Raw genomic sequence first — 22,253 nt, 5'->3', positions numbered from 1 at the left:
ATAAGACAAGATAAGATAAGATAAGATAAGATAAGACGAAATAAGATAAAGAAAATAAGGAAATTGCAGCATCACAGTACTGTATTGCACACATGATCAAATATACATTAAAACAATAATAAATACAACAAAAGTTAAAGAGCTTTTAACATGTGTATATAAAGCATATGCAGGAGCCGCATATGTATTATTGCACTATAGAAATACAGCCCCAGAAAAAAATAAGAAACCACTTAAAAATGATGAGTTTCTTTGATTTTAACAAATTAAAAACCTCTGGAATATAATCAAGAGGAAGATGGATGATCACAAACCATCAAACCACCAAACTGAACTGCTAGAATTTTTACACCAGGAGTAAAGCAGCATAAAGTTATCCAAAAGCAGTGTGTAAGACTGGTGGAGGAGGAGAACATGATGACAAGATGCATGAAATTAAAACTGTAATTAAAAACCACCAAATATTGATTGATTTCTGAACTCTTAAAACTTAAATATGAATATGAACTTTTTTGTTTTCTTTGCATTATTTGAGGTCTGAAAGTTCTGCATCTTTTTTGTTATTTCAGTCATTTCTCATTTTCTGTAAATAAATGCTCTAAATGAGAATATTTTTATTTGTAATTTGGGAGAAATGTTGTCTGTAGTTTATAGAATAAAACAACAATGTTCATTTTACTCAAACATAAACCTATAAATAGCAAAATCAGAGAAACGTATTCAGAATCTGAAGTTTGAGTAAATGCTGTGGTTCATTATTTAGCTCTGCTATAAGTATCTTATGGTTATTGTTTTCTGCAGGAGACACACTCTGTGAGGTGACGGCGGCTCGAGAGAATCAGCTGGAGTGTGTGACCCAGATAAACTATCAGACACACACCGTCACCAACCAGGGCATTGACCCCAGTGGGTTTATTCTCAATATACATTTTTTATATCGTCGCTGTCCAATAAACAAACACTTATCTCCATTTTTGTCGATTTTTATTTACTGCATAATTTGAACAGCCAAACTGTTCCTTACACTGTACCAAAATTTCTTGCTGAACGGACCAATAGAAACTCTTCAAAATGACCTGAAATAAACTTTTTTTACATTGACTTTCACTGAAAGTTTACAAGGTTTTTTCTCTCTCCTGTAAAGTTGCTGTTTTGGAGATAAGTGTTTTTCATTGGACAGCGACAATATTGAAACAATTAAGTATAATGTCATTGTCTGTATATTACATATATACATTATATAATGTATTAATTTCTCCACAGATTACGGACAGTGGTATGCGTGGAGCCCGTCCACAGTGATGGCATCTGTAGGAGACACGGTGGAGTGGAAGTGGGCAGCTCCAGCTTTTGTCACAGGCCTGGGCTACAGGGTGTTTAGCGTGGCAAATCCCAGCAACACTGGTTATGATGAAGTGTCCTTTATCAGCGGAAACGCCCCCACACCCACCGGTACAGAGATTAAACCATAAATACCAAGTATCTAATACAGCTGTGTCAATTTAAAACATTAGAAATAGAGATCCACTAAAATTACTGTCCAAATTTACTAAAAAACAAGCAAAATTAAATATTTGTCTGAAGTCCTATTACCAAAAAACAGGGTTCGTACGGTCATAAAAAACCTGGAAAAGTTGAAATTGAAAAATAGCAGTTTCCAGGCCTGGATAAGTTTTGGAAAAGTCATGGAAGTGTGGTCTACACATCTTTGTGTTTCCATTTGTCGACAGAAAAAATCTGTTTTGAGCTACAAATACTTCAGCTCAGAATTAATTCACTAATTTAGCCCATTTTACACAATGGAGCTCTCAGGATCTCACACACATTTTATTACTAAAAAAAATTCAACATTTTATCTAATTTATTTTAAACCTAAAATTGATGAAAATCGGTTATAGTTTTAGTTGATTTTTGGTTTTATTGCTCATGTCTGCACTGATTTTTCGTAAAAAAAAAAAAAGGCATGGAAAAGTCTGGAATTTTATTGGTTAAAAAGTGTATAAACCCTTAAAAAAAAGTTTTGTCAAGTGGTGTCAATCGATTAAATGAATTACAATAGAATTGCGTGATTAATCGCGATTAATCCCAATACGGACGCACATCTCTGAGTTTCGTCTCCTCGCCTTTAATAAAATAGCTATCTGTCCACTGCCGCGCACTGTGATTACACTTTGGGTGCGCCACAGTTTCCACAGAGATCCACGTAAAAAAAACACAACAGCGAGTGGAAATGGAGGAGCTACTGAACGCCGTGATGATGTCATGTGATGGAGAAAAAAGCCTAAAAAGCCAAAAACTCACTGGTTGTCCTCTTTTTTCAATTTCAGTCCAGATGCATGAGTTTTATCACTGATGAGACGTCCTCCTGAGAAACTAATATAATCCTACAATAGGGGTTTATGTTGTAAAAAATGAAGTATAATAGTGCAGAGAAGCAGAAATGCAATGTCTCCATATATGAGGAAGCAGGGTTTCAAAAGGTTAACATACCTTCTTACTGTAACTGATGGTTGTACAGTAATTATTCACTTTTACACGATTACAGAACTGTAATTATCGCGTGACTGTCAGTGTACCATAGCAATCCAGTGTTTAGTCTGGCACAGTGACAGACTAAAGCCTGTATTTTACTGCATGTCAGCCTCTAGATTACCTGACTGTTCTCAGGGCTAAAACTAGTCTTATCTTTAAAGAAGACAATGGAATCTTCACTCAACCTGCTTCCATGCAGGAATGTGTGTGTATGGGAATATGTGTTTGTGTGTAAACATTCGGTAACACTTTATAACAACTTTCATTAATATATCATTAACTAATGATTAAAAACTGTTATTTTTCACATTTTAAGTAACTAAAAAGTTGCAATCACATTTATAAATACTAATAAACGCATTGGCAACATGAATTGCAATTGATCAACATTTTCCTGGTTTAAAATTCACATTTACTAGTGATTTATTAATGTTCAAATTCTGATGAGCTTATGATTTGCTAACATTTTTAATATGAATATCCATGCTGATAACTAAGTCTCATGTGTGAGCATTTGTTAATATTCAAATTCTGATGAACTACTGCTTTGTTCACATCTACTGATCATTCGTTAAGAATATATTAATGAAAGTTATTATAAAGTGTTACCAAACATTCATCTCCTATCATCCACAGGGATGTTCAGACATCGATTCACCGCTCCTGGAGTGTACTACTTCAGCAGCGGCTTTATTGATTCACTAAATCAGAGGACCATGCAGGGCGTGGTGAACGTCCGGCCTCGCGAGGAGAGGAGCAGTCGGCTACAGGTCACTGTCGCAGGTTTCCAGGCTCTTCATAATCAAGGTACAAAAACACATCATGAAAATAGACCATGCACCTTAAAACCCTGTTGTTGCTTCAAAGAACACTTGGACACAAAATCAAAGATGTGAAATTCGCTGCTTTAGCTCTGCACTGAATATACAGCCAATGGGATCAGGTAAAAAGAGAAAGAGAACCACAGGTCCAAAACACAAAAATCTCCTGCATGACCAGCAAAACTGATGTCTGCAGTACTGAAACACTTTATATAGTTAAGTGTTAAGGACATAATTAAGTCATACATTTATAAACTCAGATTTTACTTAGTTGCTTTATATGAACTCATTCATTTTGGACTCACTTCATGTGCGTATTCGCCAAATCTCTAGAGATTCGCCGGTTTAGCATCACTAGTTCTCCTGTGCATTTAGTTCTGTCGTGTTTTTGTGATAAATGTGTGAGAGAGAGCTGTGGAGAGCTGTGAGGGGAGTCTGTGATTTACCATGGTATAAAATCATGTATTTTTTATATATATATGTATATATATATTTATTTATCAGTAATGTAAAATTAGTTTTGATAGATTAGTTTGACTTTATGTTTCAGTATATGGGAGGCTGGGCTTGTATTATTGGAGACAATTACCCAGCAAAATTAAAGATGGAATTAATAATTAAATACGAATTCCTATACTATGTATGTTTTTACCCTTATTGTCATTCACATGGGTAAATGTGAGTATCGGTAGTGTAAATGCAGATTTATTCTTCTCTCAAAGAGATTGGAGACTGATCTCATTTTAAAACCAGTTTATCCAGTTACTGCTTTTAATGGTGAATTCTGAGTTCTTTTACACCCCATTTTTCAGACTGAATTTAATCTGTACCCCAACAACTGATTCTACAGGTTCAGCTCGTGCGAGAAGAACACCATCTGATTGTGTGTCCTCCGCTGAGTGCCCCGGCACTAACGGCACCTCAGACGGCTTTTCCTTCGGTTTCTCCAGCTGTGCCACGCCCACCGTCAGCTCCATCACACCCGACCGTGCAACAGTGCACGAGCCTATCACCCTCCAGGGCTTTGGATTCAGCAGCATCCCATGTGCAAATGAGGTGAGGAGATCTCCTGGAAGCTGAAATTAGTGTAAAACAGCACAGAATAGAATAAAAATACAAATACTGCCACTATGATCGGGAGATTGCTGGTTCAAATCCTGTTCATGCAGCTTGCCATCAGCTGCCGAAGCCCCGAGAGAGCACAGTTGGTCTTGCTCTCTCTGGGTGGGTAAAGTAGATGGCGCTCTTTCCCCTCCTCCTAGGGTGATGTGGATCAGCACAAGGATGCATCTTGATGAAAATCATTACAGTAAATAGTGCAAAAAAGCATTACATCGTATATACCATATTTTTCGACTAGAAGACACAATTAAAATCCTGTAATTTTCCCCCAAAAAATGTGTCTTATCTGGTGCTCCATATGTATGAATTCTACCAGTCAGGTATTAAGGAGCAGTAAAGTCACTCCACTGAATTATTACAGCGTTATAAGGGTGAGTTTACAGTGAAGTTTCTCCAGCACTAAGGCTGGAGCAGCCTCATTAGCATTCAGAGAGCAAGTATATCGGACTGGAGTCTGCGTATTAACTGTGTTAAAACAAGCTTCATGGGATGAAGCGCAGGGTTCCTCAGTCTAGCGCCAGTGCTTTGGTTAGCGGCTAATGCTAATGCTGCTGCCAATCAGAAGCCTGAATTCTTCACATAAATGAAGAGGTGGTACTTTAAAAAATGTACAACATAAAACACATCCTCTTTTGGCTTAGTAAATAATTCCACATGTTCTTCTTCACAGTTTAAATGACTTCAGTATTAGTTAATCTACAATGCATAATATCTTAAAACGATCTGAATTTAAGACTAAATATAATCTTAAATCCTTTGGGTTAAAAATCGCTGATCTGGTTAGTGAACCACCTTGGGATGCTTTGCGAGACCACCGGAGATGCTCCAGTGGAACCCGTACCAAAGTTTGAGAACCTTAAGAGCCTTCTGTAGCTCTATGTAACTGGTATATGTATTTTTCTATACATTGCAGGTCACAATTGGAGGTGCTTCCTGTCGAGTGACCAATAGCAGCTCCACTGAGATCACCTGCCTCCTCAGCCCTGACAGTGGAGTACCTGTTGCCACCCCTCTGCCCGTCCAGGTCAGAGTCAACAATCTCGGGACTGCCATGATCACCACGCCCAGCGAGACCAGAAGACGCATGGTGGTGCTTCCAGTGGTGGACTCCGTCTCCCCATCGACGGGCAGCACCACCGGGGGAACCCGCCTCCTCATCTCTGGTTCTGGTCTGAGTAATGGAATGGTCAGTGTTGCTGGTATTCAGTGTACCGTAGTCTCCAGGAACTACACTCAGGTCGTATGTGACACGTCTCCGGCTCCGGCTTCCAGAGGAGGCGTCGCCGTTAGCATCGGCGCCGTCATCTCATCCTGCGGTGGTGTCTGCTCCTACATTTATTCCTCAGATTTAACCCCTCAGATTTCTTCTGTCAACCCCAACACTTTCCTCGGGAACCGAACCACCGTCGTCGTCTCCGGCAGCGGCTTCGCTAGCAACCTGGAAGACGTTAAAGTGTTTGCAGGAAACACCCAACTGGAGGTGACGGAGGTGGCCGACGCCAACATCACGCTGTCCGTCGAGGCCCTACCTGCAGGTCCACAAGCCCTGAAGGTGGTGGTGATGAGCAGAGGCCTGGCTTCAGGAAATGCTACGCTAACCAGTGTACCATTCGCCACTCTGAGTCCCACCTCCGGCAGCCTTGCAGGAGGAACCCTGCTGATGTTCACAGGAAACGGCTTCGTCTCAGGAAACACCAGCGTGACGCTGGGAACCAAACCCTGCTCCGTCGTGCAGGTAACTCCCAGAACTGTGCAGTGCGTGACACGAGCCTCTACTGAGAATGTGGTGCAGGTGAGCATTCAGGTGCTGGGAGTGAGGTACCCGTCACTGAGCTACAACTACTCTCGAGAACAAACACCGAAGATCACCAGCGTCAGCCCCACGACAGGTACGCAACAGTTTTATCATGACTAAAGTTTACTTGAGTCTACGCAGAGTGGTCCAGCGGTCTAAAGCGATGCCACTATGAGCAGGAGGTCGCTGGTTTGAATCCTGCTCATGCAGCTTTACCATCAAGCTGCCGGCGCTCAGAGAGAGCACAATTGGCCCTGCTCCCTCCGGGTGGGTACAGTAGATGGCGCTCTCTCCCCACATCACTGAAGGGTGATGTCTGCAGCACAGGGCGTAGTACAGTATGCAAAATTGGGATGCCAGAAGCCAGTTTGCTGAATAAAATACAAAAAAAGTGTAAAATGTAAAAATGTAAAACGTTGTTCTGTTTAATTTAATTGACATTGCGCTGCAAAAAATCCATTGGCATTATATTAAGCACAAAAATACTAACAGGATGAGCACATTTTTTTTAGTAAAATTTTTCAAAATAAGCTAAAATCTCAAATGAGTCAAGGAAGACTTAAATCACGCAAAAAATCTTCTATTTTCAAGCTTAAATGTGGACACATGTATTACAATAACTTGACTGGTGACACATTGTGCTTATTTTGTGCTCATCAAATTATTTAAAATACGGTGGAAATTCTAAGTAAGACTGAATAAGATCATTATTCCTAAAATAAGTAAAACAAAAAGTTTAACTTCAGTGTTTTTACTTGTTTCTGTTCCACAGGCCCCGGTGGAACAGTCATCACCGTCTCAGGTTCTGGTTTCGGCTCGGACCCGGGTCTCGTCTCTGTGAATATAGACGGCGTTTGGTGTAACGTCACGTTGGTTTCGGACTCGACGCTGCAGTGCATTGTGGGAGATCATGCAGGAGGAACCTTCCTCGTCTCACTGTCTCACCAGGTCAAAGGTCTCGCCCAGACTCAGTCAACCTTCACCTACGAGCTGCGGCTAGACCAAGTCCTGCCTAACGAAGGTAACGAGACCTTTATTAGTTATAGTTGCTTATTTTTATTATTATTATTTAATCACATAAAATGGTTTGTTTAAATTTCAAAACACATTTTATTCAGGGTTGATCAGTCCCTGATCTGATCTGGGTCCGATCATGTGATTTTTAAAGGATGGGAATCAGGTGGTAAATAATTATTGTTATAATATTATAATACAGGTAACTACCACTATTAAATATAAAATATTAATCATGACCTTAATTGTGATTAATCACAGAATTGTTTTCGTATGATTTTTTTAAAGAAATGAATATGCATATTATTTAAATGAAAATCATTTACATGCTTTTTGTACTTGTTTATTTTGTGCTAAAAATGGTAATTTTTAATACCGTTGTTTCAATAATAATTAAAAAGAACAAAGAACAACTTTATCGTGTTCTTTCCTTTTTTTTACTGCATTTCTAAGTATCGGATCGGGACTCAAAAAAAGTCGGGGGGCAAAAAAAGTAATCAAGACATCCCTAATTTTATTTACTACTTCTTTACTTTTTATTTTATTCGTGTTTTATTTGCTTAAACAAAGATAAAAAAATTGATGCATATAAGTCTATGTGAAATATATCTATTATCTAAAATATAATGAATGGTTAAAAACAGGATTATTCACAAAATTATTAACAAAAGGTTCTGAGGCGAATCAAATTGATCCTTTTTGGCTATATTGCTTGTATTTGATTGTATATATTTAGATTTTAAATGATTTATTATATTCTTTAGGTTGGAAACCCCTGCTGTAGTGCTTTAGATGTAATTCTACGATGTGATTTTACGATGTATCTCAGTATTTAGCATTACTGTTCACTAACAGCCACGGTTCTGTTCTGTAGGAAGCCTCGCCGGAGGTGCAGTCGTGGAGATCCGAGGAACCGGGTTCGATCCAAACTCCTCTAAAGTTCTGATCTGCAGCAGAGAATGCAGCGTCAACAGAAACACCTCCACCTCCACCAGCCTCTACTGCGAGGTCCCACCCAACAATGGTAAACATTATTACATTCAATTTAACAGATTATGCTGCGTTTTTCCATAATCAATCAATCAATCAATCAATGAATCAGTCAAACTTTATTTTCACTCTTTAATAGATTGAGGGTAATCCTTATTTTAAATGTAGCTGAGCATTTACAACCTAAAGAGACTGAAAAAAAATCATTAAATTAAAATCAAGTATTTTATCAAGTTAAGCTAAAATAAGGAACTTCGCAAACAACACAAAAAAATGGTAAGTGGTACAGTAAAAGCATTAAAAACTAAACAAACAATATAAGATTTAATTAAGAACAAATAAAATAATTTGTACAGGCTAAAATTTAAAGCCATGAAATAGAGATAAATTATTAGAAAAATAAAAGATAACAAGCACAGATAACAATAATAGAAAAATAAAACCAAGATTATAAAGACAATAAATTATAAAACACAAGAAATAAATGAAATTAAAGGGCAAAAGGGCAAAAGTAAAACAGGAAATAAAATAAATAATAGGATGAAATTAGTAAAGTTAATAGGGGGCACCAAGTGGTCCAGTGGTCTAAAGCGCCGCCACTATGATTGGGAGATTGCCAGTTCGAATCCCAGTCATGCAGCTTGCCATCAACTGGATCAGCACAAGGCTGCGTCTGTGAGCTGATGTAAATAAATAATATAATAAATGTAAAAGTAAAAGAAAAATGCTAAAACAGTTACATGCTAAGTGAATTTGGTTAGAAAATGAAAAGTTTAAATTGATTTAGTGAGTTTTTTAGCAGAATCTATTGGTTCAGTAAAAACTGTAGGAACCTGAAAGAGCGGGTCTGATTATTACTGCTGTTTATAGAAATCATGAATAAAATAATAGAAGGCATACGGCAGGAGAAAGATTAATAAATTAATATATTATATCAAGCTGCTAGTGAGGACCAGCCTGGTCTCTGATACAGTCTATAGAGGTGACCTGCTGTTTTCTTTGATGCTCTTTGATGACAGTAAAAAATGCTAGCAATGTTTCCAGCATCATCAGATATGATAAATAATGTTATCTTCTGATAACAGGCAGGTTTGTGATGACGGCTGTATAAATGCATGTTTTCTGTAATGTAATTCTCTGTAACAGGAAGTCAGACAGCTCTGGCCTGTCAGGTTCTGGTGCTGAATATTAACGGGTCGGCCAACATGTCTAACGGCTACACGTACAGATCCAGCCTGACTCCCAACATAACCAACGTCTCACCACGCCGAGGAGGAACCGCCGGAGGAACTGTGCTCACCATCACCGGCTCTGGATTCAGGTCTGGAGTTAATACAGCTGTTAGTAATGCAACCCCAATTCCAGTGACGCTTACTAACCTTTAAAAACACTTTTACTGTGGTCATTTCTGCCTCTGCATCACCCTGCGTGTCACCGGTCTCAGAGACACACTGCTCAGCCCAATCAGATCTCATTCCAGCCACGCCCCTAAACCTATACATCACCCAGCAGTGCCCCTCCTAAACTACTCCTCCCATTTTTTTAGCATTTTTCAATGTACTGTCATTAAAAACCTGGAAAAGTCATGGAATTTGAAAACAGTAATTTCTACACCTGGATAAGTTTTAGAAAAATAAAAATGCCCCAAAAGTTTTAAAATTTTGAAGACTTTGAAGCAGTTTATCAAAGCACTGTGATGCAAATGAATCCAGGATCTGAATTTTAAATCAGTAGAAAAGAGAAGAAAAGGAAAGGAAAAAAGGATATTATAATAAAAGAAAACAAAAAAAAGAGCTGCATGTGATGAACCCAGGAGATAAACTTACTAAAAATGTGTTCCTGCATCAATCTGGAACTTCCTGGGCTTCATAAAGCCCTAAAAAAAATTTTGAACTAAAAAATACATCTGTATTTTTTTAGATCATTGTTTATGTGCTTATTTATGAACAAAAATAAAATTATATTGTTGAATTTTACAATTATACATGATACATTTTGGTTGCAATGTCGTCTCAATGTCAAGGGAGCTTTCCATAGGCAAAACTAACACATCTTTCTATATGTCATGTTTTTCTATGTAATGTTACAGTGCTGGGAATGTGATAGTGTCTATAGCAGGGTCAGTCTGTGATGTCCAGTCAGCCAATGAAACGCATGTGATCTGTGTGACCAATGCCCAGCCCACGTCCCAGCTGACCAAGGTCCGAGTGCAGGTCGGGAACAGAGGAATCGCCGTCATGGTAAACTTCAATTTCTTTAACCAAGGAAAATTAAATTTTTTAATTGTAATTTTTTATGTTTTTGCATTGAATCTACAAACTGCTATCAACTATGTACAGGGCAGCTTGATTTAGGGCATGTCGACGTGTCTTTGCTATCATAACAACGGGAAAAGTACAGCTTGTGCGCCTCAAAATGCACAAAAGTGTACTAATTATCTTAATGAATCATGGGTGTGGTTAATTTTAGGTATTTTAGTATTTTAGTAATCTGTTTATTGTTGATGTAAAAGTTGGGTTTGTGAGCACTGCTGTGAGATGGTGTAAGATAGCAATGAACATCACCACATGCCTTGCGCAGAGTGTAGATATAACCCAGTATGTGCTACATAAGAATTACAGATTTTTCACTTTATCTATTGTGTAAATATATTACTCTGCAATATAATATGTGTAATATCTGTATGATTATTCCAGGATCAGGCTGACTTCTTCTACATTGATGTCTGGTCGTCTCGCTATACGTGGGGAGGTCAATCACCGCCTGAAAAAGGCACATTTGCCGTCATCACTAAGGGACAGACTATCCTGCTGGACGTGAGCACACCTGTGCTGAAAATGCTTCTCATTCAAGGTACGGGTATGGAGGGAATATCTCTGAAATATAGTTATTTTTGACATATATAGTAGAAGAGCTGATGGATCTGGATTAAAATCTCCAAGTCCCAGAATCCCCAGCAATAATCAGCACTGACCAGGCTCAGCTGTGAGACACAGCATAAAAACCCCAGTCGAACAACAGCTCTCTGTCGCACCTTTGTAGAGGACTGCCCGGTAACAGTGGTTATCGCTGAGATCTCAAAAGAAAGCGAAGTTTAGGAGAGATTGAATTAAGAGCGTAAGAGCACCAAGTGCACAAGCACTCCTTTAATCCCATATACAATAAACTGCATAAGCCAGTTTATAAAAACAAACAAATAAAAACTTTTGGAAATTCGATCAAATCTTCTGTTTCTCTGTTTATTCTCAGGTGGAAAGCTGATCTTCGACGAGGCGGATATTGAACTGCAGGCTGAGAACATTCTGATCACAGATGGTGGAGCTCTTCAGATTGGAACAGAGGACGAACCCTTCCAGCATAAAGCCATCATCACCCTCCACGGCCATCTGCGCTCGCCAGAAATCCCCGTCTACGGAGCGAAAACACTGGGCGTCAGGGAGGGAGTGCTGGACCTGCATGGTATGATCACTAATCAAATCTTCAGATATATAAACAGCTCTGCAAAAAATTAAGAGGAATCGCCAACATGCATGAAAAAATTATTGAGCCTCCCAACAGATTTGCATCCAGAAGAAGGTGTAGATCTTTCACTAATGGTTAATTAAACTAGGTTTATTTTCTGTTTAAATCCAGGTATTCCCATTCCTGTTGTCTGGACTCGTCTCGCCCAAACGGCGAACAGTGGCTCCGGTACTCTCACCCTGATGGACGCTGTTACCTGGAGAGTTGGAGATGAAATCGTCATTGCCTCCACAGGACACAGGTATAAAAAACATGACTTTATTGCATGAGTTTTTAAATGCTGCTGATCTTCAACACAAATACACATTATAGATGAGCCGTCAACTGTGCACAGTGCAGCTTGATTTTTATTGGCGTGTCAGTGTGTCTTTGCTATCGTAACGACGGGAAAAGTACACCTTGCGCAGCTCAAAATGCAAGTGTGATTGTGATTAAGATTGTGATTGTGATTTTCAGACACAGTCAGAGAGAGAATGAGGTGAGAACCATCGCTGCAGTGTCGGGTGATGGCAAGACCCTGACCCTGACTGAGCCTCTGAGATATACCCACCTGGGGGTGTCCGTCACCCTGCCGGACGGCACGGTGTTCGAGGGGAGGGCAGAAGTGGGAGTTCTCACCAGGAATGTTGTGGTGCGAGGATCCATCAACGCTGAGTGGAGTGATCAGATCCAGGCCTGCCCTGATGGGTTTAATACAGGTAGGAGCAGGAAACCCTTATAAACCCATATTCACATATATACAGTGTTTTGTTTGCATAAAATATTCACTGTTCTCCTGTAATAACTTCTCAATTACCTATAAAGCTTATCAAATAAACATATTTTGTATCACAAAACAAAACATTCCGGACGCACATCTCTGTGTTTCGTCTCCTCGCCTTTATTAAAATAGATATTTGTCCACTTGTGACACTTTGGGCGCACCACGGTTTCCACAGAGATCCAGGTAAAAAAAAACACAATAGCAAGTGGAAATGGAGGAGCTACAGAACCCTGTGATGATGTCATGTGATCGAGAAAAAAGCCTAAAAACTCACCGGTCCTCCTGTTTTTTCAATTGCAGTCCGGATGCAGGAGTTTTACCACTGAGTATTGAGTGAGATATTTTTCACAGACGTCCTCCTGAGAAAATAATCCCGTCCAGACAGAGCTAAAAGATGTCAGTGGATCCAATTCCAGCCCAATTCTCTGCCTAATACTGTTTTATTTGTGATTATTTTAATCCACAGGTGAGTTCGCCACCCAGACTTGTTTCCAGGGGAGGTTTGGGGAAGAAGTTGGAAGTGATCAGTTTGGAGGATGCATCATGTTCCACGCTCCTCGACCCAATGAGAACCTGGCCATCGGCAGGATCGAATATGTCGAGGTACACTGCATCATCAGTTAGGGGTTATAAACACTTTTGAGGGAATAAGATATAGTGGGAACAGTTATAGTGTCAGTTTGAGACTGTTATGATGATAAGGTGGATGAGAAATAGAAGGTCAATAATTCTATTAATAATTTTATTGGCTTGTTAGTGACTACTGTGATGAGGATTTGCAAATACTTTTTAACCTATATTTAATCAAATACACTACAAAGACACACTATTTAATGTTTAGCTGTATGTGTAGAAAGTGATGGAAAAAAGTTTGGATCTGCTTAAGAGTCCTGGAGACTTTTAATGAGTTTAACGACTTTCCTGACCCTCTTTCTCTAGATTTTCAATGCTGGTCAGGCATTTCGACTGGGCCGCTACCCCATCCACTGGCACTTGATGGGCGATATTAAATACCAGTCATACGTTCGCGGCTGCGGCATTCACCAGACCTACAATCGCGCCGTCACCATCCACAACACGCACCGCCTGCTGGTGGAGAACAACGTCATCTACAACATCATGGGAGGAGCTTTCTTTATTGAAGACGGCATTGAGACGGGCAACATCCTGCAGTACAACCTGGCCGTGTTCGTGAAGCAGAGCACCAGCCTGCTGAACGATGACGTGACGCCGGCCGCCTACTGGGTCACCAATCCCAACAATATCATCCGACACAACGCAGCTGCTGGAGGAACCCACTTCGGTTACTGGTACCGGATGCACGACAATCCAGACGGCCCGTCCTACGACCCCTCCATCTGCCAGAAACGGGTTCCGCTCGGCGAGTTCTACAACAACACGGCGCACTCTCAGGGCTGGTTTGGACTCTGGATCTTCCAGGATTACTTCCCTGTGAAGCAGGGCTCCTGCAGCTCCTACACTCCCCAGCCTGCCGTCTTCCGAGGCCTCACCTCCTGGAACAACCAGAAGGGAGCCGAGTGGGTGAACGTCGGGTCGGTGCAGTTCAGAGACTTCATCATGGTCAACAACGAAGCCGCCGGCGTGGAGACCAAGCGCATCTTCCAGGCCTACGTGAGCGGCTGGGGTCTGGACGGCGGTGCGGCTCTGGTTAACAGCACCTTGGTGGGTCATGTAGACGAACTGGGCCTGGGCAGCGATTACTGCACCACCCAGGGGGTCATCCTGCCGCTGGACGACGGCATGAGCGTCATCAACACCAAGTTCATGAACTTCGATCGTCCTTCATGTGCTGGAATCGGGGTGGCCAAAATAGACGGAACCTGTAATTACCGCTGTGGAGGCTGGCCTGCTAAATTCAGCGGCATCCAGTTCTACCAGACGCCCAACAAGGCCAGCTTCAGATGGGAGCATGAAGTGGTTCTCATAGATATCGATGGATCTCTGACAGGTACTCATTGTTTGCTTTAACTCAAGATCAATCAGTTCAGATCTGTAATAATATAGCATTGAAATTCAGGTTAAATTAATGTATTAAAATGCATTTGAATAAATGTAAAAAAAAAGCTTGGTATTTTAAGCTAAAGGTTTAGAAGTAGATTGAAATTCCTTGAGAGAGAAAACATAGAGTAAACATAGAAAACATAGAGTAGACATGCCCCATGTCTCCAGTGCACCAGTGGACAACAGTCTACAATATATGGACAAAAGTATTGGGACACAACCCTATAAAAAAATAAAAAATTAAAAGCCCCTAGTCAGGCAGTTTGTCTTTATAAATAAACATTACTGAAAGAATGGATGCATGATGGTTCTGAAGAGTTTCAGAGTATCTTCACTAAAACTAGTGCTATTTTTTAAAATATGGATGCATTTAGAAACAACAGATTCTTGCCTAGTTGAGAGTTTATTGATTTTGAGTATCTGCTGATACCGAGCTCCGATCTGATATTTTGGTGATGCAGTATAGGAAAAAAAAAGAAAATATTTTGTTATACTTTTTAAATAATTTTTAAAACAACGGTATCAAAACAAAAAAAATATTTTCAGACAATAAACTACAATAAAGTGTTAAATAGCCATATAAACGATTTCCATCTTAAAAAAAAATATTTCTCTGTATATTTGGAGGGAGACAGTAATAGTAATAACAATGTAATAATAGTGTAGTGTAGTTTTTAGGCCTGGTAAACTAAATTTACACTATATTTTATTATATCTATATTATAATATCTCACAGTATGTTTGATGCTTTTGAAATCTGAATGTTTTAATGATTTGCTCAGTTGCTGAGTTACTGAGTTTAAATTAGAGCTTTAATTGAGGAAAAAAAGTGTAGCTGCATATATTGCATTTTTTTTTAAAAGAGGAAACTGTGTGAGTGTGTGAGAGAGAGAGAAAGAGCCCGAGAAAATCCATCACTGTGAAATCGCAAGCGTTTTTAATGCACAAGTGCAGCAGAGACTATAGTGAACTCACGGAGAAACAATGTAACATTACATTTTCGGTGATCTTAACCTTTTCCACCCAATTTCACATGATCAGATCAGGGACATCCATATTTAAAGCCTATAGATTTAAAATAAGATTTAATAAAAGCTCCTGGTGTACGTAATTTACATGTCAATTCGCTTATTCACTAACCGTTTTATTGTTTTGAAAGGTAAACCTGGCTCTAAGGTGCTCCCGAAGAGTAACCTGCTGGACCCCACCCACTGTTCCGACAGCGTTAGCTGGAGCGCGGGCGTTCCTGGCACAGTGTGTGATAATACCACCAGCTTCCACCGTCTGGCCTTCAACAACCCCTCACCATCCTCACTCCAGGCCAAAGACGTCATCCTCACCAACGCATTCGGTACAGTGTTATAAGGATTTTGACTTTTGTCTCCATGTATAGTTTAAAAAATGCCCAAATTGTTTTTTATTAAATTTTATTTTTTTCCACCCCTAGGTAGTTAGGTAGTTAGGTAGGTAGGTAGGTAGGTAGGTAGGTAGGTAGGTAGGTAGGTAGGTAGGTAGGTCGGTAGGTAGGTAGGTAGGTAGGTAGGTAGGTAGGTAGGTAGGTAGGTAGGTAGGTAGGTAGGTAGGTAGGTAGCACAATACAATAAGAAACATATTCAACATAAATTAGACACAGAAGAATAGAAAATATATAAGGGTATAAAAAACTTATAAATAATTAACAGAGCAAAGTGCAAGGTTATGTGACATTTATTATTACATATACATATTAATATGTACTGAATATGTAACAAATATAGTTCTGTAAAGTGAATTTGTGAATATGTAAATATATTAGTTGGTTAGGGGCAGTACTAGTGATGTAGGAAGTCCTAATAAGGTCATGGTGTAATTTGCTTCTTACATTGGGAAGAAAATGGGGAGTAAATAAAAAAAATAAATAAATATATATATATGTTTCCATATAGCAATATTTAATGAAACTACTGGTTAGTAGAACACACTATTTCTTGTTTTTTTTAGGTACAAGTGTTGTTCCCTTTCTGGAGAAGCTGGTCACCCACAGTTTTGGTTGGATGGCACTGATTCCTTCTGACCAGACCTACAACTGGTACTTCAGAGGCGCCTCCCAGATTTCCAACATCTCCTACAGTGCTTTATTCTACGGCTTCGGGGTAAAGTCTTAATAATGTGCATAACAGCATTTATCAACATATATAGAGTAGTTATATATATAACTATACATATATGTTTAGTTATACACAATATAAACAAAGGTGTTGGGACATATCTGATCATTGATTGTTAATTTTTTTTTTATTCTTCTGTTCCTAAATAGCCTAAAGATTATGTGATTGTGAATCACAACCTGACGCAGAGTCCTGACAGGTTCTATATAAAAGACAACAGGAACGGCTCCACCGCTCCCCTGGACCCCGCTGTGAATATTAATGGAGACTGGTATTTTAACAACGCCACCAAGAACCTCTTCTATATGGGTACAATTTATAATCTCTCTTTTATTTATGAACAATCTGTCATTTAATAAAAACACAGTGTCTCCGTTTTTGCTTTTTTTATTCCAAAATTACTTGGGATTAATTTACATTGAATTAAATGACTTGAATAAAATAAATAATAAAACAATAAAATAAAATAAGTCTGCAAGTTTGGAGACACAAGGCCCTATTTCAGTGTGCTATAGGTGAGCTGTCAAGCTCACAGCATGCAGCAAAGTATCCTTCATAATACAGTATGTAGTATTTACTTTATATGTAAACAAGAAGGAAACACTTTTTAAAAAAAAATCAAATTGACAAACTCTAAAAAATCTTAAAAAAAACCTTCATTACTAGCTTTCACTATGAGCACTATGGACCCAACAAAGCATCTTATATTACAATGCATTTTATATCTAATGCAGTTTTCTATTATTTAAATTTTACTTTACTTTTACAGTATCTAACTGTTTTAGGATTATTATACAAAAGGAGAATACATGATTAATAATACACAATTATTTGAGAATTTTGACAATATTAATATTAAATATCATTGAATCTACAATAATGTAGATTATTATAGAATATTTAGCTTTCCTCACTGTTTACTATTGTAAACTATTGTTTCCACAGTGTCTGGAAGAAACAGTAGAGCGAGGCGCAGTGTCGACAGATCATTAGTAGATATATCAGTGCAGTTCAGCGTGTATAACTGCTTCTACCCCAACTGTATCACTCCCACATCACCCCCGCCTGTCTCGCTCGCACCACTACCCACTGGCAGACCTTCCAACACTACGTATGTATTTACAAAATGTTTCTTATTCTTAGAAGTCCTTATTCATAGAAAGTGTTACCAATGTGTCTTATTCCTAGAAATCTTCATTCATAAAAAGTGTTACAAATGTATCTTATTCCTAAAAATCTTCATTCATAGAAAGTGTTACCAATGTTTCCTATTCTTAGAAATCTTTATTCATAGACATTGTTAACAATGTATCTTATTCTTAGAAATCTTCATTCATAGAAAGTGTTACCAATGTATCTTATTCCTAGAAATTTTCATTAATAGAAAGTGTTACCAATGTATCTTATTCTTATAAATCTTCATTCATAGACAGTGTTACCAATGTATCTTATTCCTAGAAATCTTCATTCATAGAAAGTGTTACCAATGTATCTTTTTCTTAGAAATCTTCCTTCATAGAAAGTGTTACCAATGTATCTTATTCCTAGAAATCTTCATTCATAGACAGTTTTACCAATGTATCTTATTCCTAAAAATCTTCATTCATAGAAAATGTTACCAATGTATCTCATTCCTAGAAATCTTCATTCATAGAAAGTGTTACCAATGTATCTTATTCTTAGAAATCTTAATTCATAGAAAGTGTTACCAATGTATCTTATTCCTAAAAATCTTCATTCATAGAAAATGTTACCAATGTATCTCTTTCTTAGAAATTTTCATTTATAGAAAGTGTTACCAATGTATCTTATTCCTAAAAATCTTTATTAATCTTATTCTTTATAGTTCTTGGTTCATCTCAGTTTGGAAGTCCATTCAAGAGGGTGATGATCTTGTTATTCCAGCAGGTACAGTATTTTAAGTTGCGTTGTACCTTGGATAATGACAATAAAGATATACATATTCCTAATTTTTGTTTTAAAATGTTATTTCTGGTTTCTGCAGGCATGTGGCTAGTTTTGGACATTGCACTCCCTCCTCTAAACAAGATCACAATCCTGGGAGTCTTGGAGATTCCAGACACAATAAACGGCACAATCAGGAATGTCGTCTTGAACGCAACTTACATCTCCATCCAGGTAAAAGATCTCAGCATCGTAAGATTAGCTTTAAAGTTTTAGAGTTTTAGAGCTTTAAAATTTTAGAGCTTTAAAGTTTTAGGGTTTTTGAGCTTGAGAGCTTTAAAGCTTTAGAGTTTTAGAGTTTTAGAAGTTTAAAGTTTTAAAGTTTTGGAGCTTCAGAATTTTAGAAGTTTACAGTTTTAGAGATTTAGAGTTTTAGAAGTCTGTCTATAAACTACATTTGTGTTCTTTTCGTAGGGAGGACGTCTGATTGCAGGATGGCCCAACCAGCCCTTCAGAGCAGAACTACAGATCATTCTAAGAGGAAACCATTTCACTCCTGAATGGCCTCTACCTGACGGACCAAACCAGGGGTCTAAAGTTCTGGGTAAAGATTTATGTGGTGTGATTCAGTAGAATGCATTCAGGTGCTGTTTGGTTACACTTGTTTGTTCGTTTTTTAACTTCTTAACCTTTTTTATGACAATTAGAAGAACCATTATTATTCATTTGATGGGGATGTTATTCTCTCTTATTCAGGTGTGTTTGGTGAACTTGACCTATACGGAAAGCCTTATAATGTGTATCACACTAAACTGGCCAGCACTGCCCAGGCTGGTTCCGGCTCTCTCTCACTTCAGGAACCTGTGGACTGGAAGGTGAGCAGAGTTCAGAGTTCCTGACCCATTTAACATGTGATGTTTGTATGTCTTGATTTTCACTGGAAATTAAGCCAACCTAAAAATTGTTCATAAACTTTCTTTATCTCTCAGCTTGTCCAGAAAAGTGTGTCCTTTAGTTTTTTGCTCCAAAAGTGATTTACAGTGAAAATAATGTTGTTTTGTCTTTAGCATCAGAACTCATTAATGTTTTATTGTTAAAATATGCTTTATTTTTGTATCTTATTCTTAGAAAGCTTAATTCATAGAAAGTGTGACCAATGTATCTTATTTCCCTATAGGAATTCATTCAAATGTGTCCATAAACTTTTAGACAGGGGGGGTGATAGAGGGGAAAAGGCAGCAGATAACACCGTAACAACCACCTCGTATCTGAATGTTTTACTCAAATTTTACCCAAAGTTTAGGCCAACATGTTTGGACACCACTCTGCACAGTTTTCAGACAGAAACAGCTTAGCAACTATTTTAATTTTTAAACATTATTAGCACGCTTTTCCAAGCCAACTTAAAGTTTGTTCAGCTTGTCCAGAAAAGCGTGTCCTTTAGTTTTTTGCTCCAAAAGTGATTTACAGTGAAAATAATGTCGTTTTGTCTTTAGCATCAGAACTCATTGATGTTTTATTGTTAAAATATGCTTTATTTTTTATTAGGTTGGGGACAGTATTGTGTTATCCACCACAAGTTATGACCCGGCGCAGACAGAGACCCGCACCATCACTGCCATCTCAGCCAACAACCGCACACTGATCCTGGATCAGCCGCTGACTTACACACACATTGGTGAGTCCAGAGACGTGGGTTACACTACCACACAATAAGAGCATGTTATTGATTTGATTAGATAATGAAACAAAATTCAACACAGATCTATTACATGAATACTGCCAAACCGTTTAAATGTTTTATATATATATATATATATATATATATATATATATATATATATATATATATATATACACTTCAGTTTCTGAATCAGTTTCTCTGATTTTGCTATTTATAGGTTTATGTTTGAGTAAAATGAACATTGTTGTTTTATTCTATAAACTACAGACAACATTTCTCCCAAATTACAAATAAAATTTTTGTAATTTAGAGAATTTATTTGCAGAAAATGAGAAATGACTGAAATAACAAAAAAGACGCAGAGCTTTTAGACCTCAAATAATGCAAAGAAAACAATATTTGGTGGAATAACCCTGATGGTTTTTAATCACAGTTTTTGTTTCATGCATCTTGGCATCATGTTCTCCTCCACCAGTCTTACACACTGCTTTTGGATAACTTTATGCTGCTTTACTCCTGGTGTAAAAATTCAAGCAGTTCAGTTTGGTGGTTTGATGGCTTGTGATCATCCATCTTCCTCTTGATTATATTCCAGAGGTTTTTAATTTGGTAAAATCAAATAAACTCATCATTTTTAAGTGCTTTCTTGTTTTTTTTTCCAGAGATGTACATTAATAAATCACCTTTAACTATGAATATGTTTGTTTCTATAGGAGGAAACTACTCAGTGGGCGGTACGTCTCAGAGCTACAGGCTGGCGGGTGAAGTGGGTCTGTTGAGCAGGAATATTAAGATCATTGGTCAGGATTATCCACAGCTGTTTTCTCAGTCATTCGGAGGCCGGGTGCTGGTTGGCACCTTTTCGTACGCTGGAGCCACATACAGAGGTACGTCACTTTTTACTACGTAGAGAGGAAATGCTTTATTTTATTACGCTAGCTGTTGTTTTTTCAGTGGCTTGCAAAAGTATTTAGTCACCCTTCAACCACAATCTTAAAATTACTTTTATTGAGATTTTAAGTGTTAGACCAACACACAAAGTAACACATAAAACCCTTAGATAAATCGCTTAGATAACTTGCTTAGATTATTATTCAGTGTTTTAATGTTTATGTATTGCTTAATACACACATATATATATATATATATTTACTTCTTAGTTTTATTTCATTCATCTGTAGTTGCGTTCTTATGTCTTATATTGTTATTACCTATGATTTTATCATTCTTACTTAATTATTTTTTATATTCTTAATTTTATATCTTAAAACAATTGTTTTATATATATTTTATATCCTGTGTATTGGCTCGGCTACATTGCAAATAAGGGTCTTTCTCAATGTACTCCGAGTTTAAATAAAGGTTGATTGATTGTTTGTTAATTGATTGATTGATTGATTGATTGATTGATTGATTGATAGGAAGAGTGCAGCTGAGTGGGGGGGATAATTAGCATAGATAATTTGAGGAGAAAAGTAGGATAAAAATGTATAAAACCTTTAAATCTGTTTTGAAATATTGCAAATTAATAATTAATACTGATTGCATGAATATGATTGTATGGTTCCTTAAGGAAAGGCCCAGATCAGGAATGTGGAGTTTTACCACACTGGCCAGGAAGGATGGACAGATTACTCTGATCCTCGATACTCGCTGGCTTTCCTCGACCTCGGATCAGTAAGATCATCTCAAATCTCACATTTACAGATTTTCTTGTTAAAAAGCTGCAGGTGATCTGTGTGGAGTTAGTGATATCTGTCTGTTTGGGGTTAAGCAGTTCTGTGTTAGTAAAGTGGAATTTTTTCCAGGTTCAGAATGAATCCTATGTTAAAGGATGTTCTTTCCACCACGGCTTTTCTCCTGCTATTGGAATATTTGGAACAGATGAACTGATTGTTGATGACAGCGTAATTTATCATACTGTGGGAGAAGGTAG

At 38.0% G+C, this 22,253-nt stretch overlaps 1 protein-coding gene across 2 annotated transcripts in view; it reads left to right on the top strand.

Moving 5' to 3' along the window:
* pkhd1l1.1 (PKHD1 like 1, tandem duplicate 1) overlaps positions 1-22,253 on the top strand; it is a 73,080-nt gene that overhangs the window by 30,896 nt on the left and 19,931 nt on the right. For both annotated transcript variants that reach the window (XM_022667340.2, XM_022667339.2), the window contains exons 35-61: positions 802-906; positions 1,264-1,452; positions 3,169-3,339; positions 4,204-4,409; positions 5,389-6,364; positions 7,043-7,291; positions 8,159-8,308; positions 9,421-9,595; positions 10,364-10,514; positions 10,971-11,127; positions 11,524-11,733; positions 11,908-12,037; positions 12,253-12,494; positions 13,026-13,162; positions 13,499-14,528; positions 15,741-15,932; positions 16,562-16,713; positions 16,878-17,037; positions 17,674-17,839; positions 18,575-18,636; positions 18,734-18,867; positions 19,108-19,237; positions 19,390-19,508; positions 20,182-20,311; positions 21,031-21,204; positions 21,891-21,994; positions 22,126-22,249. In XM_022667340.2, the coding sequence (XP_022523061.2) occupies positions 802-906; positions 1,264-1,452; positions 3,169-3,339; positions 4,204-4,409; positions 5,389-6,364; positions 7,043-7,291; positions 8,159-8,308; positions 9,421-9,595; positions 10,364-10,514; positions 10,971-11,127; positions 11,524-11,733; positions 11,908-12,037; positions 12,253-12,494; positions 13,026-13,162; positions 13,499-14,528; positions 15,741-15,932; positions 16,562-16,713; positions 16,878-17,037; positions 17,674-17,839; positions 18,575-18,636; positions 18,734-18,867; positions 19,108-19,237; positions 19,390-19,508; positions 20,182-20,311; positions 21,031-21,204; positions 21,891-21,994; positions 22,126-22,249 (5,925 nt within the window). The remainder of the gene's footprint in view (positions 1-801; positions 907-1,263; positions 1,453-3,168; positions 3,340-4,203; positions 4,410-5,388; positions 6,365-7,042; positions 7,292-8,158; positions 8,309-9,420; positions 9,596-10,363; positions 10,515-10,970; positions 11,128-11,523; positions 11,734-11,907; positions 12,038-12,252; positions 12,495-13,025; positions 13,163-13,498; positions 14,529-15,740; positions 15,933-16,561; positions 16,714-16,877; positions 17,038-17,673; positions 17,840-18,574; positions 18,637-18,733; positions 18,868-19,107; positions 19,238-19,389; positions 19,509-20,181; positions 20,312-21,030; positions 21,205-21,890; positions 21,995-22,125; positions 22,250-22,253) is intronic.

Source organism: Astyanax mexicanus, chromosome 3, assembly GCF_023375975.1.
Source record: "Astyanax mexicanus isolate ESR-SI-001 chromosome 3, AstMex3_surface, whole genome shotgun sequence".
Taxonomy (NCBI): Eukaryota; Metazoa; Chordata; class Actinopteri; order Characiformes; family Acestrorhamphidae; genus Astyanax; species Astyanax mexicanus.
This window is presented reverse-complemented; position numbering and strand designations above follow the sequence as displayed.